This window comes from Neoarius graeffei, chromosome 17, assembly GCF_027579695.1.
Source record: "Neoarius graeffei isolate fNeoGra1 chromosome 17, fNeoGra1.pri, whole genome shotgun sequence".
Classification (NCBI taxonomy): domain Eukaryota; kingdom Metazoa; phylum Chordata; class Actinopteri; order Siluriformes; family Ariidae; genus Neoarius; species Neoarius graeffei.
In genome coordinates, this window is record NC_083585.1 from 42,768,227 (window position 1) to 42,787,125 (window position 18,899).

The 18,899-nt window shown below is 41.4% G+C and overlaps 1 protein-coding gene across 1 annotated transcript in view; it reads left to right on the top strand.

The window, feature by feature from the left end:
* The window catches only part of vwde (von Willebrand factor D and EGF domains), a 75,886-nt gene that overhangs the window by 15,426 nt on the left and 41,561 nt on the right, over positions 1-18,899 (top strand). The window contains exons 2-4 of the mRNA XM_060943509.1: positions 13,153-13,346; positions 17,515-17,746; positions 17,910-17,975. Coding sequence (XP_060799492.1) covers positions 13,153-13,346; positions 17,515-17,746; positions 17,910-17,975 — 492 coding nt within the window. The remainder of the gene's footprint in view (positions 1-13,152; positions 13,347-17,514; positions 17,747-17,909; positions 17,976-18,899) is intronic.

Genomic DNA, 18,899 nt, shown 5'->3' on the forward strand with positions numbered 1-18,899 from the left:
GAGTTAATCTTTCAGTTAGCTAGATTTATTGGTATTAGCTAGATTTATTGGTATTATTTTTATCACGTTCTATCCGCCATTGCTGATAATATGTGCCACGTCACACGGTACACAAGAAGGGGAACCTGCCGATGACATCACGCGCGGAAATTAAAAGGGTAGGTGACTTTGGTCGCAAAATTAATATACTTGTCGTTGTCAAAAATTTATGTTTGATATATCATTTTGAAGCTAAAAGATTTCTCTATCTAGTGATACCATTTATATATGTTGTCAAAATATATTGTATTTTATGCCAAAGAATACATCCAATGGTGGAATGGCACTTTAATGAAACTGAAAAACTACAGAAAACTGTAAACAGATGCCTTCTGTCCTCAAAGAGGCTGAAGAGAAAGAAGGAACTCAATCCCCCCGTTAAGAGGTGGGACTTGAAAGGATGGCTAGGTTGACGAGACGAGACGAACCGAACCGAACCTGGAGCAGAGGAAAGGCTAGAGTACAGCTCTAGTTTTCAAAATTACCAATACCAACTTGATCGTACCCTCAAAATGAACTCAAGACTGAGCAGCCAGTGAGTGCGAAGGTTCCCTTAATAGACTCAGGGACAGGTGAGACCAGTTGAGAGTAATTAACTGGAGGACTGCACATGTCTCCCTCTGGTGGCCAAAATGTTCCTAGCAGGCACACCAGCTCCAGGTCTGATTATTACAATATGATACAGAAATGTGATCCATCCTTGCAGTCATCATCAGAGGTGGATAGTAATGAAGTACATTTACTTGAGTACTGTACTTAAGTACACTTTTTGAGCATCTGTACTTTACTTAAGTATTTTTAATTTTTTTTAGAAACTTATGACTTTAACTTCAGCGGCACGGTGGTGTAGTGGTTAGCGCTGTCGCCTCACAGCAAGAAGGTCTGGGTTCGAGCCCCGTGGCTGGCGAGGGCCTTTCTGTGTGGAGTTTGCATGTTCTCCCCGTGTTCGTGTGGGTTTCCTCCGGGTGCTCCGGTTTCCCCCACAGTCCAAAGACATGCAGGTTAGGTTAACTGGTGACTCTAAATTGACCGTAGGTGTGAATGTGAGTGTGAATGGTTGTCTGTGTCTATGTGTCAGCCCTGTGATGACCTGGCGACTTGTCCAGGGTGTACCCCGCCTTTCGCCCGTAGTCAGCTGGGATAGGCTCCAGCTTGCCTGAGAGCCTGTAGAACAGGATAAAGCGGCTACAGATAATGAGATGAGATGAGAGAAGGCACTGATCGACATGGTTCAGAGACAAATAATAATATGACATCTGCAAAAATGATGTTTTGATTATTGTATTTTTTATTTAAATTTTTATTTTTATATCTTTCTTCTTTATTGTTCAGAATAAAGTAATCAATCAATCAATCTGCAAAAAGCATAAGTTTATGTACTTTACCCTCTGCCATTATGCCTGGGAAATCAGTAGCCTTTCTTATAGCAGCTGCCAATGGCTCTAAGGCCAAGCAAAATAACAAGGGTGATAAGGGTGAGCCTTGTCTGGTTCCCCTCCCCAGGGCAAAATAGTCTGATATGAGTCCATTGGTTTGTACTGCAGCTTCTGGTTGATTGTAAAGTAACTGGATAAACTTACTACCAAACCCATACATATCCAGTATTTTTAACAAATAGCCCCATTCAACCAAATCAAAGGCCTTTTCCGCATCTAAAGAAATGGCTGCCACCAGGGATTGAACATCTGCCACAGACCACATTATATTAATAAAGCTCCTTATATTATCTGTAGAGCTGCAGCCATTAATAAATCCAACTTGGTCAGGGTGAATCAGAGATGTTATGACTTTATTCAAACGGTTTGCTAAAAGCTTTGAGAGAATTTTCACATCCAATTGAATTAAAGAAATTGGACGATAGTTCTTACGTTCTATGGGGTCTCTCCCCTTTTTAGGAACCAAGGTGATCAGTGCCTGTCTCAGAGTTTGAGGTAATATCCCCTTATCCAGTGACTCGACGTATAGATCTAGCAACAGTGGCGCTAGCTCTGTTGCAAAGCTCTTAAAGAAGTCTGCAGTAAAGCCATCGGGGCCTGGCGATTTTCCCGCAGGAAGTGCATTTATTACTTCCATCAGCTCTTCCACAGTAATATCTTCATCTAGAATTTGTTTTTGTCTCTCAGACAATTTAGGAAGCTCTAATGGCTCCAGGAAAGCAAGCATTTCTTCCTCTGTTGAGGTAGATGTAGAACTGTAAAGGCCAATATAAAATTCTCTAAAACGTTTATTAATATCTCCAGTTGCTGTTAGTGTACCTCCAGTTAACGTCCTGATCGCTGGGATAGTGGAAACCTGCTCTCGCTCTTTGATAAACCTGGCAAGTAGCTTCCCTGTTTTGTCACCCGACTCAAAAAAGGTTTGTCTGGCCTTAAATAAAAGAAATTCCATTTTTTTAGACAAGATGACATTGTACTGGTATTTTAATTGTGTTAATTCCTTAAGGATGTTGTTTGACGTGTCTTTTTAGCTCTGCTTCTAAACTTTGAATTTTTGTTTCCAATTCCAAAAGTTCCTTTGCTTTTGTCTTTTTGATATATGAAGTGAATGAAATAATACGGCCTCTGATGACAGCCTTAAGAGCCTCCCAGGCCACACCCATAGATGTACCTGTGGACCAATTAGTCGCAACATATAAATCTAGCTCCGCCTTCATCCATACAATATTGTCAGAATCTTGTAAGATAGGGGAGTTAAGCCGCCATCTAGTAGAACACAGTCTTTCACAATAGGGCTGAAGTTCTAAACATACACAGGCCTGATCAGAAATTACTATATTTCCTATTGAGCAGCCAAGCACTGAAGGTATAAGAGACAGATAATAAAAAGAAATCTATCCTTGAGTATATCTTATGTACTGGAGAAAAAAAAGTGTAGTCCCTTCCTCTGGGATTTAAAGGAACAGTCCACCGTACTTCCATAATGAAATATGCTCTTATCTGAATTGAGACGAGCTGCTCCGTACCTCTCCGAGCTTTGCGCGACCTCCCAGTCAGTCAGACACGCTGTCACTCCTGTTAGCAATGTAGCTAGGCTCAGTATGGCCAATGGTATTTTTTGGGGCTGTAGTTAGATGCGACCAAACTCTTCCGCGTTTTTCCTGTTTACATAGGTTTATATGACCAGTGATATGAAAAAAGTTCAGTTAAAAAAATTGAAACGTAGCGATTTTCTATGCTATGGAAAGTCCGCACTATAACGACAGGCGTACTAACACCTTCTGCGCGCTTCGGCAGCGCATTGATACGGAGCTCAGAAGGTCCGGGTTCGAGCCCCGTGGCCGGCGAGGGCCTTTCTGTGCGGAGTTTGCATGTTCTCCCCGTGTCCGCGTGGGTTTCCTCCGGGTGCTCCGGTTTCCCCCACAGTCCAAAGACATGCAGGTTAGGTTAACTGGTGACTCTAAATTGACCATAGGTGTGAATGGTTGTCTGTGTTTCTGTGTCAGCCCTGCGATGACCTGGCGACTTGTCCAGGGTGTACCCCGCCTTTCGCCCGTAGTCAGCTGGGATAGGCTCCAGCTCACCTGCGACCCTGTAGAAGGATAAAGCAGCTAGAGATAATGAGATGAGATATTTGGGACCATCAGCGCATAAGAGTACAGAAAGCTTACAACCAAATCCCTGAAACAAAACACTGCATTGGTGACTTAACACAAAATAACCCCAAAGAACCCTCACACAAAGAATATGCATTGAAACCAGAACTATGCACATTCTGTTACCCCCCAGTATGACGTTTACAAAAAATCAGTGGTCCATGACTCCTCTACAAGTCTCCCTCCCAAGTGCCTGCAGGCTCCACTGCTGTACATTAGCTTAACCAGAACCCTGACGTCGCTTCATTTTAGGTAGCATTAATTGAAAATCGTTAAAACTCGACACACAAGCATAACGGTAGTCTAAATGAAGAATCTATTTTTCTCGCCTTCAGCTCGGTCAATACTCACACTCATTACATGGTATTAATAAAAGCCATGGCTTTCTTTGGGCAAATAAAAGTCTTCTCACCCTCCTCGCACGTAACTTTCAATGTGGCGGGATACAACAGTCGAAAGCTCACCCCCCGGTCATGTAGCTTTTTCTTGCAGTCTCTAAACTTATCACGTTTCACCATTGTAGACCAGGAGTAGTCCGGGAAGAGCATGATGTTGTTGTTGTCTCAGCTCAACTTGGCCTTGTTCCTAGCCGCTCGTAGCACCAAATCCCTGTCGGATGATCGTAGAAACTTCGCCAGTATTCGCCAGTATCGGACGGGCGTTGAGTGGGTACTCCATGTGCTCGTTCGATCTTCTGTCGATGCTAAGCAGCTCCGGGATCAGGTCCTCCACAAACTTAGTCACTTCTCTCAAACTGGACATTATTACGCCTTGCACGATTTTCCATATCTTCCAACTTCTCCCAAATAGAATCTACATCCTTCTTACTAGCGGGAGGGGTAGCCTGCCAGTCTTTATCCACTGATTCAAGGTATTCCACCCGCCTCTCCATCTCGTCAATTCGTGAGATTAAAGTGGAGACTTTGGCTTCGGTTGATGCGGTGGTCCGGCGAATTTCCACCAGTCCCTCTATTTCGCTAGAGATCTTTGTCAGAGCCACATTAATATTGCTAATATCCTGGCTTATCTCCTGAGAGAAGTGGCTTCTGGATGTTTCGGCCCTAGCGTTAGCACCGCCATCTTTATCTCCCACTTCTTGTGAACGTAAATGCTTTTTAATGTCCCCACCAGCCGGTGTCTTCGAGCTTTTTGCCATTTTTTAGATACTTTACCGCTATTCTCGCTAACCAACTATACAACCCCGATTCCAAAAAAGTTGGGACAAAGTACAAATTGTAAATAAAAACAGAATGCAATAATTTACAAATCTCAAAAACTGATATTGTATTCACAATAGAACATAGACAACATCTCAAATGTCGAAAGTGAGACATTTTGAAATTTCATGCCAAATATTGGCTCATTTGAAATTTCATGACAGCAACACATCTCAAAAAAGTTGGGACAGGGGCAATAAGAGGCTGGAAAAGTTAAAGGTACAAAAAGGAACAGCTGGAGGACCAAATTGCAACTCATTAGGTCAATTGGCAATAGGTCATTAACATGACTGGGTATAAAAAGAGCATCTTGGAGTGGCAGCGGCTCTCAGAAGTAAAGATGGGAAGAGGATCACCAATCCCCCTAATTCTGCACCGACAAATAGTGGAGCAATATCAGAAAGGAGTTTGACAGTGTAAAATTGCAAAGAGTTTGAACATATCATCATCTACAGTGCATAATATCATCAAAAGATTCAGAGAATCTGGACAAATCTCTGTGCATAAGGGTCAAGGCCGGAAAACCATACTGGGTGCCCGTGATCTTCGGGCCCTTAGACGGCACTGCATCACATACAGGCATGCTTCTGTATTGGAAATCACAAAATGGGCTCAGGAATATTTCCAGAGAACATTATCTGTGAACACAATTCACCGTGCCATCCGCCATTGCCAGCTAAAACTCTATAGTTCAAAGAAGAAGCCGTATCTAAACATGATCCAGAAGCGCAGACGTCTTCTCTGGGCCAAGGCTCATTTAAAATGGACTGTGGCAAAGTGGAAAACTGTTCTGTGGTCAGACGAATCAAAATTTGAAGTTCTTTATGGAAATCAGGGACGCCGTGTCATTCGGACTAAAGAGGAGAAGGACGACCCAAGTTGTTATCAGCGCTCAGTTCAGAAGCCTGCATCTCTGATGGTATGGGGTTGCATTAGTGCGTGCGGCATGGGCAGCTTACACACCTGGAAAGACACCATCAATGCTGAAAGGTATATCCAGGTTCTAGAGCAACATATGCTCCCATCCAGACGACGTCTCTTTCAGGGAAGACCTTGCATTTTCCAACATGACAATGCCAAACCACATACTGCGTCAATTACAGCATCATGGCTGCGTAGAAGAAGGGTCCGGGTACTGAACTGGCCAGCCTGCAGTCCAGATCTTTCACCCATAGAAAACATTTGGCTCATCATAAAACGGAAGATACGACAAAAAAGACCTAAGACAGTTGAGCAACTAGAATCCTACATTAGACAAGAATGGGTTAACATTCCTATCCCTAAACTTGAGCAACTTGTCTCCTCAGTCCCCAGACGTTTACAGACTGTTGTAAAGAGAAAAGGGGATGTCTCACAGTGGTAAACATGGCCTTGTCCCAACTTTTTTGAGATGTGTTGTCATGAAATTTAAAATCACCTCATTTCTCTCTTTAAATGATACATTTTCTCAGTTTAAACATTTGATATGTCATCTATGTTCCATTCTGAATAAAATATGGAATTTTGAAACTTCCACATCATTGCCTTCTGTTTTTATTTACAATTTGTACTTTGTCCCAACTTTTTTGGAATCGGGGTTGTAGATCTCTGGTTTAAAATGAAGTTTAAATGATAATTACAGCAGAGCTTCGCGGAGCACAATTCTAGGCAGCCGTTCCTCGCATTGCGCCACATGACCCCCAATACTTAAGTATTTTAAAAGCAAGTACTTCAGTACTTTAACTTCAGTAAAAATTTGACTGGACAACTTTCACTTGTATCGGAGTAACATTTGACCAGTGGGGTTTGCACTTTGACTTCAGTAATGAAGATGGGTACTTTGTCCACCTCTGGTCATCATGTAAAAGGAACAATAACCTCGACTTTGACTGTCGCATGCATTCATTTATACACTCAATACATGGTTGGGGCTCCTTTACCATGAATTACTGTATCAATGCGGTGTGGCATGGAGGTGATCAGTCTGTGGCACTGCTGAGGTGTTATTGAAGCCCAGGTTGCTTTGATAGAGGCCTTCAGCGTATCTGTATTTTTGGGTCGGGTGTTTCTCATCTTCCTCTTGACAATACCCCATAGATTCTCGATGGGGTTCAGGTCAGGCAAGTTGGCTGGTCAATCAAACACAGTAATATCATGGTCAGCAAACCATTTGGTAGTAGTTTTGGCACTGTGGGTAGGTGCTAAGTCCTGCTGGAAAAGGAAATCAGCATCTCCAAAAAGCTAGTCAGCAGATGGAAGCATGAAGTGCTCTAAAATTTCCTGGTAGATGGCTGTGTTGACTTTGGACTTGATAAAATACAATGGACCAACACCAGCAGATGACATGGCACCCCAAATCATCACAGACTGTGGAAACTTCACACTGGGCTTCAAACACCTTGGATTCTGTGCCTCTCCACTCTTCCTCCAGACTCTAGAACCGTGATTTCCAAATTAAATGCAAAATGTAATTTCATCTGAAAAGAGGACTTTGGACCACTGAGCAACAGTCCATTTCTTTCTCTCCTTAGCCCAGATAAGACACTTCTGACATTGTCTCTGGCTCAGGAGTAGCTTGATATTAGGAATGCGAAAGTTGTATCCCCTTTCTTGAAGATGTCTGTTCGTGATGGGTCTTGATACACTGACACCAGCCTCAGTCCACTCCTTGTGAAGCTCTCCCAAGTTCTTGAATCAACTTTTCTTGACAATCCTCTCAAGACTGCGGCCATCCCTGTTGCTTGTGCACCTTTTCCAGCCACCCTTTTCAGCAATGACCTTTTGTGGCTTACCCTCCTTGTGGAGGGCATCAGTGATCATCTTCTGGACAACAGTCAAGTCAGCAGTCTTCCCCATGATTGTGGTTGTGTGTACTGAACTAGACCGAGAGATACACTGTGCTCATACTGTTTTACTCAAACTCGAAATGAAATATTCTAATATTTTGAGATTTTATGTTTTTGTACTGTATGCCATACTGATTAAAATTAAAATAGAAAAATGCTTGAAACATTTTAGTTTATGTGTAATGAGCCTATAATATATAACATTTTCACTTTCTTAAATAACTGATGGGGGCGGCACGGTGGTGTAGTGGTTAGCACTGTCGCCTCACAGCAAGAAGGTCCAGGTTCGAGCCCCGTGGCCGGCAAGGGCCTTTCTGTGTGGAGTTTGCATGTTCTCCCCGTGTCCGCGTGGGTTTCCTCCGGGTGCTCCGGTTTCCCCCACAGTCCAAAGACATGCAGGTTAGGTTAACTGGTGACTCTAAATTGACCGTAGGTGTGAATGTGAGTGTGAATGGTTGTCTGTGTCTATGTGTCAGCCCTGTGATGACCTGGCGACTTGTCCAGGGTGTACCCCGCCTTTCGCCCGTAGTCAGCTGGGATAGGCTCCTGCTTGCCTGCGACCCTGTAGAACAGGATAAAGCGGCTACAGATAACGAGAGATGAGAGAAATAACTGATGGAAAATATTGAACTTTTTCACAATATTCTAATTTTTTGAGATGCACTAGTATAGGATGCTGTGGAGCAACTCATCGATGTTCCCCGCCACCATCATCAGCAGACCAACTGAGGGAAAATGATCTTCTGAGACGATGATGTTCATCCCAATAGTACCTTACAAAGACTAATTTACATATCTTGGTTTTTATTTTTTCCTGTATCTCATTTCATCTAAACTTCTACAGAAACCATGAATTTTAGATTGTTGACCTTCACTGTAATTAGTAATTATGCCCATTTTGGCCTTCTATAGCTTATTAGAAAAACAAACGAAAAAATTTTTTTAATTCATTCAATAGAATAGTTTAATTTATACAGTCTTTTTCTATACAAGAGAAAATGTGAATCGGTGTTGTGAAGGTTACTCAACCAGCAGGAAAAAAATTAATCCAACAGAAACTGAATATAACTCTCAGTTTGATTTTCTTTTTTTTTTAAATAACACTTTTATCATGCTTCAAGATGTCTTCACAAGTTGCTGTCTTTTGTTGGTGTGCTTAAGTAATTTTCCAGTGAATACTCTTCTCTCTTTATTAGTACGTTACAGTCCAGGCCCAACTTAGTGACTCGAGCTGCCTGTTCTCGCTCACGTTGGGCCTTCCTCTTCATCTCCTCTCTCTCTTCTTGCTGGCAAATCGCAGTAGGTTGAAAGACCTCGTTAGGAAAAGGGCAGACTGTGATCCTACACCACAATGAGTCTGGCTTGTAGCTGGCATATGATTCTGACATACAACGGCGACGTAGTCCATGAAACGGGGCTGTCTGTGCGGGCAAGCTTTCTAGAGAAGCACATCTTCTAATAGACGCTTGAGGCCCGTCTTTGGAATTGATGCCACTTGTTGGTCTCCTTCTTGGCGTAGATTCAGCACTGTTATTTGTAAAGGAGCTGACAGAAGGTGAAATGTTTCTGGAAATACTGGGATTGGAGACAGTCTCTGAATTTTGAGGAGCTGCATCTTCACCCCTGTCTGCAAATGGTTCCAGGTTAACGGTGTTTAGATCTGTTAGAACAGCCGCTGCTTTAGTGCATAGTTTATAATACATACTGTAAGCCTGAATAAAATATGCAGTACAAACAGTGCCAAGCTAACTTCACAATGCAGTCAGTTGAGCTGCTTAAATCATATGTCGATACAGAATATCTCTTGGTCTGCCATCTTGAACCACATTACATTGAAAAATCATATATTAAATAAAGTTTTAAGGGCATTTGGATAATATCCTTTTTTTTTTCCCAGAGCTGGGGAATGTGACAATATGACATTGAAATCATTATATAGTCGATTACATTTCTGCACACTCCGCTCTGAGTGTATTGCAGGTACAGTCAGTGCTTTGATAGCATTAACTTACTTAGGGTGACCAGACGTCCTGGTTTTACCGGGACAGTCCCGATTTGGGGTTGTGTGTCCCGAGTCCCGACAAAAGTCTGTCAGGACACGGATATGTCCCAGTTTTCGCCACTTGCGACGTTTGCGACTGAGCAGCGTGGGAATCATTAACGGATAAATGTCTGCATTTACTATTTTGATGAATTGACAGGAATCGCAAACTTTCCTGGTTACTGCCCCCTGGCCCTGTGGCATGGGTGTTTATTTAGCCACATTATTCCAGACAACAGAACGTGTTGCCATGCAACAATAAAATAAACATTAACTGGCGCGAATGTTCTTTGTCTAGCAGCTAGCAGCAGTAATGCCGCAGCAATTATGCCGAAAAGAAAATGTACCTTTTCCAAAGATTTACAGGGCACCTACCCCTTCCTCCGAGAGGCGCAGAACAATGCGCACGAAGCCTACTGCACACACTGTACTGTAAGTGTTTTGTTCTTGTACTGAGTTGGGTAGCCTATGTTGCAAATGATGTGCGCTCCTGTGGGGGCTTTCCTCGGGCTGTCGCCCCTCTCCTCCTTTATTGCTGTTTTGTTTGAGTGTATATTTACGGAAGCCGCGAGAGGCCCTTCATATAATCTTTTTTTATTCACCTTGTTATCCCGAGATAACGACATAATTAATTCAGGATCTTGAGAAAACAACACAACTAATTCGAGATCTTGAGAAAACAAAACCGTTATTTCGAGTTCTCGAGAAAACAAAACAATTATTTCATGATCTCAGCTGGATCCCTGTATCTCCGTCGGTAGAGACGAAGCCGGGCCAGTCTTCTGCGGAGGTGCCGCGGGCTAATTTTGAAATTATCCCTTATTAAAAGACTGAATGCAATCTCTCCCTGTGTCAACCCCTGATCAAAATATTGCCTTATTAGGTGATCGATTATTCCAGACATTCTAATGACTAAAGTTGCGTCTATACAGAATGAGAAATAGCCCCAAAGTCAGCATATCACAAGTCTCTTGGCGCACCTGAATGAACCATTTCTCAGCCGTTTACTCGAGATCATGAAATAATTGTTTTGTTTTCTTGAGATCTCGGAATAACGGTTTTGTTTTCTCGAGATCTCGAATTAGTTGTGTTGTTTTCTCGAGATCCTGAATTAATTATGTCGTTATCTCGGGATAACAAGGTGAATAAAAAAAAAAGATTATATGAAGGGCCTCTCACGGCTTACGTAGTATATATTCTCAAATCACTTGTCTCTTTTTTGTTTCTGTTTAACATACCATTCTGACAGTTTGGCCATATTGCTGTGTTGAACAGCTTGTTGCACCTTCCATTAAAGTGTTCACTTTTGTACACATCTTCTTGCTTTATTCATTCAGTTGTGGGGAATGGTTAGTAAGGTTGATTCTGACCTAGGCTATGTTGAGGTCACATATCTACTTTTTAAGTTCATGCTATAGTGCATACAATTTTAGAGATATAGTTTAAATGTGGCCTATGGACATAGCCTGGCCTATTCTCAGCCATTACAAAATCTGTTGTCTGACCATAATTTAACTGATCTGTATACCACTATGCTACTAGATAACAAAATGCCTGTTTGTTTTATTTCATGATCTCAGCTGGATCACTGTATCTCCGTCGGTAGAGACGAAGCCGGGCCAGTCTTTTGCGGAGGTGCCGCGGACTAATTTTGAAATTATCCCTTATTAAAAGACTTAATGCAATCTCTCCCTGTGTCAACCCCTGATCAAAATATTGCCTTATTAGGTGATCGATTATTCCAGACATTCTAATGACCAAAGTTGCGTCAATACAGAATGAGAAATAGCCCCAAAGTCAGCATATCACAAGTCTCTTGGCGCACCTGAATGAACCATTTCTCAGCTGTTTACTTGAGATCTTGAAATAATTGTTTTGTTTTCTCGAGATCACGGAATAACGGTTTTGTTTTCTCGAGATCTCGAATTAGTTGTGTTGTTTTCTCGAGATCCTGAATTAATTATGTCGTTATCTCGGGATAACAAGGTGAATTAAAAAAAAAAGGATTATATGAAGGGCCTCTCGCGGCTTCCGTAGTATATATTCTCAAATCACTTGTCTCTTTTTTTGTTTCTGTTTAACATACCATTCTGACAGTTTGGCCATATTGCTGTGTTGAACAGCTTGTTGCACCTTCCATTAAAGTGCTCACTTTGTCCACATCTTCTTGCTTTATTCATTCAGTTGTGGGGAACGGTTAGTAAGGTTGATCCTGACCTAGGCTATGTTGAGGTCACATATCTACTTTAAGTTCATGCTATAGTGCATACAATTTTAGAGATATAGCCTACATGTGCATATGCATTCTTCTTGGTGTTCTCACAAACAGGGGAAATAAATCAGTTTAAATGTGGCCTATGGACGTAGCCTGGCCTATTCTCAGCCATTACAAAATCTGTTGTCTGACCATAATTTAACTGATCTGTATACCACTATGCTACTAGATAACAAAATGCCTGTTTGTTTTATTTCATGTGAGATGTTGATAAATGTGAACTTCAACAAAATGATAAGAGCACCTCTCTGAGTGTCACGTTTACGTAAAAAAAAGGTGTGCGTGCACGAGCATGGTCGCGCGCAAAAAGTGTCCCGGTTTCGGACTAGGGAAATCTGGTCACCCTAAACTTACTCCATTATTAGATTGCATTGGTTTTTAATTTCTTATTCCTTGCCCAATATTTATACTGAAGTTTTCTGCAAATATCTTTTAGTACCTTAGTATAATATTTTTTGCTATAATACCCACCCCTATGTTTTTCCCCACTTGCCTTGTGCTGAATTTGAATGACTGTCATTGTTCTGGTCATGGTTTCGAGTGCTCATCTTGAAGATTTTAAGTAGTTCAGCTTGTCAGAAGCTGTTGGCTGTTAAAACTGTTTTTGTTGTTGTTTGTTTTTTTGTGATTTCGTTTGGTTTTAAATTCTAAACTGTCATGGAATTCAAATGCTCAGCAGAGCACCGAGGGTTAAACAGAGGAATATAACACAAAACGAAATAGACTCTGTTGCTTCTGTTTCCTTAATTATAGATCAATCATTCCACTGACCATTTCAGTAGTTTTAATCATATTTTTAAAAACCTGAAAACAAACCGGGCGTCACGGCACCATTTTGCATTTTACTTTCATTTTTGTTCTCGGTAATCATTGTTTTAATGTACTGTACATGAGACATATGTAAATCAGCACAAACTGCATTTGACCGTTCATATAAAGCTTTTTCAATCGTAGGTACACAGTAAAATCCAAAATTCACTTGAAGATTTTGCATTGTATTAATAACACTATTCTTCCCATAGATTATATTTACTTCAGATCTGTGGGAAACAGTGAACGATGTTTCTGAAGAAATTTATGATGATGCTACGATTTTTCTCTGTGTGTGTGTGTGTGTGTGTGTGTGTGTGTGTGTGTGTGTGTGTGTGTGTGTGTGTCCTCAGTGGAACCTCCTGAGTGCAATCCAGGGGGTCACATGGTTTTGCAGAACCCGTACCGGAGCACAAGTTTTAGCTCTCAGCAGCTTCTCCAGTCTGGCCTGCAGGAGAAGCTGATCTGTGACCACTCACTGACACCTGGCTGGTATAAGCTCCAGATCTTTGATAAACCAGCTCAAATGCCCACCAAGTGTGTGGAGGTACAGTAAATATGTTTCATTTACCCAAGATCAGAAGCTAATGTCAGGCTCAAATGTGCTGTAACACGCCACACTGTATTTTACATGCATGTTCACACTGATTTTGGAAAATTCCTTTAGAGTTCAGACATTTTAAAAGTTAAAGTACATGGTCATCATCAGAGGTGGACAAACTACCCAACTTCATTACTGAAGTCAGAGTACAGATCCCACTGGTCAAATGTTACTCCGATACAAGTGAAAGTTGTCCAGTCAAATTTTTACTTTAGTTAAAGTACTGAAGTACTTGCTTTTAAAAATACTTAAGTATTAAAAGTACATTTTCTGTCAACGCATCGTTATATTATTGCCACAACGTTTACAAAACCTAATGCCTCTGAAGCAACCGACTGGATTTACTGACTAACTTGTCGAACCTGTAGAATATACGCCTGGTAGAATGTTACAAAATGAAACACAACTTACAACCAAGCAGAATCATCAATAAGATGCTAGCTAGTTTTTCTCTTTGGCGACTGGTTAAAAATGCATAGCAGCTATAGTAATTATGCAAGGTCACAAAAGCTACAATGTGAACTTTACCAAAGACAGAAATGTGAATTCACAAAATGAACGCATGCTGTGCCATCATGGAGGTTTAACATTAAGCTAGCTAGTCAGTGAAGCTCCACCTGACGCTAGTAAACGCTTTTCAAACTCAAAATCATATTGGGTAGCTAACGCTACTAGAAAAGAAAGATTTCTACATTCTGTTTATTTGGCAAGATTATGCTAAAACATATTTCTGAAAGGACTTTAGATAAGTTAATGTTATTCATGTTAGCGTAACTCCATTTTTACATGCTAACTAACAGTGTCCAAGTTAACTAGCTGTGTGTTAACGTTAGCCGTGGACAAGGCTACGGCAACTTGGCGGGCAAATCCATAGAAAGTCATTTGACTAACCAGACTGCTTAGCTATTGCAACATTACCACTAGCTCTAAAAGCACAGACAACTTCATTGCAAGCTTTCTCTTGGAATAAAACATTTCTATCCCTCAATATGCTTCCGCAGGTTGGACGGCGAGTTTTTGTAGGCCGTCATGTGGTTCGTTTTCGTCAAACAAAGCAAACATTTAAAATGAAACGAATCTTTAATCCTTTCAGAAAACTGAAACATGGGTTCTAGGTAAAGCCATGAGTGCGTGCATTCCCTAGAAGAACCGCCTCCTTCCATTCTGCCATCAACTGATCGAGTTAAATAACGCTGCTGAGAAATCACTGAACTTGATTTTATACAGTCTATGGACGTGACGTGACCCTAGTGATTACTGATAGTCTGTCTCAGTCTCACCTGCGAAAAAAACAATCACCTTTTAGAAAAGAAAAGAAAAAACATCCACTTTCAAAGCCGTGTCATCGTAACGAGTAACGAGGACCTTGACAGAAATGTAGTGGAGTAAAAAGTACGATATCTGTCTTTCAAATGTAGTGAAGTTAAAGTCATAAGTTTCCAAAAGTGTACTAAGTACAGTACTCAAGTAAATGTACTTCGTTACTGTCCACCTCTGGTCATCATGTAGGTGTGGCTTCCATTTTCCAAGGAACAATGATGCACAAGCAAAAAAGAGCAGTAACGTTTTAGTTTCATTGGTCCCTTTGTTCATTTTCACACAAATCCAGAATCATAGATGCAATTATTTTATGCCAAGAGCACAAGAACCTTGTGTTTACAAGGCAGCATTTAACTTAATGGAGCAGCCGGGTGATACATTTGGGCTGCCTCAGACAATATTTATTTGTAATGAAAAGTGAAGCTTCTCGAATAGTTAATCCCTGGATTACCAATGGAGTTCTGTTACGTCGTGTAAAACATGTTTTACTATTCCCTCTGAAATGAGTAAACACACCAAATAGAAAGACATTTTCTTTTCATTTGTCTTTTGATTTGGCTTTAAAAAATTTCTCATCTCATCTCATTATCTGTAGCCGCTTTATCCTGTTCTACAGGGTCGCAGGCAAGCTGGAGCCTATCCCAGCTGACTACGGGTGAAAGGCGGGGTACACCCTGGACAAGTTGCCAGGTCATCACAGGGCTGACACATAGACACAGACAACCATTCACACTCACATTCACACCTACGCTCAATTTAGAGTCACCAGTTAACCTAACCTGCATGTCTTTGGACTGTGGGGGAAACCGGAGCACCCGGAGGAAACCCACGCGGACACGGGGAGAACATGCAAACTCCGCACAGAAAGGCCCTCGCCGGCCACGGGGCTCGAACCCGGACCTTCTTGCTGTAAGGCGACAGTGCTAACCACTGCAAGAAAATATATTTGTGTAAATAAATAAATAAATAAATAAATATCTGAAAAGTATTTAAGAAGGGCGGCACGGTGGTGTAGTGGTTAGCGCTGTCGCCTCACAGCAAGAAGGTCCGGGTTCGAGCCCCATGGCCGGCGAGGGCCTTTCTGTGCAGAGTTTGCATGTTCTCCCCGTGTCCGCGTGGGTTTCCTCCGGGTGCTCCGGTTTCCCCCACAGTCCAAAGACATGCAGGTTAGGTTAACTGGTGACTCTAAATTGACCGTAGGTGTGAATGTGAGTGTGAATGGTTGTCTGTGTCTATGTGTCAGCCCTGTGATGACCTGGCGACTTGTCCAGGGTGTACCCCGCCTTTCGCCCGTAGTCAGCTGGGATAGGCTCCAGCTTGCCTGCGACCCTGTAGAACAGGATAAAGTGGCTAGAGATAATGAGATGAGGTATTTAAGAAGTTAAATAATTTCATAAAATATTGATATTGCCTTGTAAATCCAGAAAAAGGCCATCTGAAAAGAGAATGTCTCGAAAAGATTCTGTCAGGATTCAGGAGCTTTATTATCATATGCCTCCTTGTGAAATAAAATACTTAGCTTGCTTGTTCATCCTGATGCTGCTGTAGAAAATAAGGTATGAATAATAGCAAATAAAAAAAACGATCAGTGTTTATAAATTGCACAATATATTGTGTCGTGTTGGAACAAGATAAAAATATGTCACATGTATATGAACTTGGGTACTCTGCAATTTCACTTAATATATAAAGGGCCATTTTAAAATTTAAAGCATTGCCTCCTGTACTCTTAGCTTGTGTGCATCTATTGAGTACATATTCTACATACATGCATTTACACACATGTCCAAGTTACAGTATACCGTATATATGGCCAAATGTTTGTGGACACTTGACCAGTACACCCATATGTGGGTCTTCCCTAAACTGTTGCCACAAATTTGGAAGGACACAATTGCTTTCAGAATATCTTTGCTTGCTGTAGGATTTCCCTTCAATGGAACTAAACGGTCCAGACCTGTTCCAGCATAAAAATGCCCCAGTGCACAAACCAGCGTCTATGAAGAAATGGTTTGTTGCAGCTGGTGTGTAAGAACTCGAGTGTCCTGCACAGAGCCCTGACCTCCACCCCACTGAACACCTTTGGGATGAACTGGAATGCAGACTGCACACGGTCTTCTCACCTGTCATCAGTGCCTGACCTCACTAATGTTCTTGTGACTGAGTGAACACAAATCCCCACAGCTGCACTCCAACATCTAGTAGAAAGTCTTCCCTGAAGAGCGGAGGCTATTCTAACAGCAAAGGGAGGATTAAGCTGCCCGACATGATTGAGGCGGTGGGCAGAGCTGTCGGCACTCAGACTGTGGCTGTTCAGAACTTGAGTTGCAACATTGATAACATCATGGAGAAGTTGATGGCTTTGCAAAGAGAAATGGATCATTTTGGTGGCCAGAATGGACAAGTGGGTTCAGCGAAAAAGGACACATCTACCCATCTTAAGTCTAAACAAATTCCAATCTTATCTTGGCTCTCCCAGCCAGCACTGCCTTCAAGGCCGTCGCTGTAGAAACACGATTCTCCCCCTGGAGTTCACTGCAGTGAGATTCTCTCTGTGTGTGTGTTTTTTTCTTCCTATACTTTCTTTCTGTCTGTACTATGAAAGCTAAGTTGAACCGGAGTCAAATTCCTCGTGTGTGTAACATACCTGGCAATAAAGTGCTTCTGATTCTGATTAAATCTAGTATAAGATGTTTAAAAATCATACCTGGGTGTGATGGTCTGGTGTCCACAAATTTTTGGCCATATACAGTATTGTACATTGAGAAGCTATTACTTTCTGTGATCTGTCTAGGTGAATCACTGTGGTACCCAAGCTCCAGTGTGGCTTTCTCTTGCTGAAGGGGAAACTCTACCGCACCCGATGGAGGTTAAGAGGCTAACTGCTTGTGCTACCTGGCAGCTGTTCAGTAGGCCCAAGAAGGAGTGCTGTCTGTTTCGAATGCCTGTCTCTGTGCGTAACTGTGGGCAGTTCTATGTGTATCAGCTCCAGCCTACACAGGGATGTATGGCCTACTGTGCTGAGGGCAAGTCATCATATAAATAAAACATCCATCCATCCATTATCTGTAGCCACTTATCCTGTTTATAAAGCATTATTTATTTATTTATTTATTTATTTATTTATATTTTACTATTAGTACTTTATATATGTCTATGAAAGCATTTCTCTGAATTTTATATTTACAGAAATCTCTGATTCCACGGAACCAGTCTGTGAACCAGAGCACAGGAACAGAGATGGAAGTTGCAACGGTAAACCCAGTGCCAGTTTATCATAATTTATTATGTAATAATGTCTCTTTTATGCTATTACAAATTATTTCTTGACATTATACCAAACCCAATGACTTATGTGTCAACTAATTCAGTGCTGATTTTTCTAGCTCTAAACTGTTAAAGTGCGAATTGTATTATAAATACATTTTTATGGAATTATTTCTTGTCTACATTTTTATTTTTAGAAGCACTTTGCTCTCTTTCTTGAGGTTCTTTTTTCATGCAAGTCAAAATAATTACAGTCAAAAATGCCGACTGTCTACTGAATGAGCTTAGCATATGTGTTTGTGTTGTGTGATGTGTTAGCCTGCGATGTTTCCATGGCATCCGTTGGAATTGAGTAATAACTCATCTGGTATCAGTGGGGCCCAGTGGAGTCTCTTGATTACTATACAAGCAGAACGTCTCCACAATGATTCTGAGCTCCTTGTTACTTTGTGTTTTGTGAATATGGAGGCTGTAGTTATTTATAATTTAATTAGTTATAATATATAAGAGATATTTCCTAATCACATTAGAGTTATTCCTGCTGAGGTGTAGGAGCATCACAGACATTTTGACAGATGGTATCTGATGACAAACTGCATACACTAATGTCTGTTTTACAGCACCATGTAGCAACAACTTGGTGAAAGCATGGCATGACTGTATGAGTAAATCACACTTAGCTAACGAGGTTTTAGATGTCTTTACACAGACTGAATACCACTGCGTTTGTTAAACTGGTTTCTTATTCAACATGCTTGCCATCATTGATGGAACAATGAATTCTGAATTATACCAGTGAATTCTAAAGGAAAATGTCAGGACATCTGTCCGTGAACTGAATCTCAAGAGAAGGTGAGTCATGCAGCAAGACAATGACCCTAAGCACACAAGTCTCATCTCATCTCATCTCAT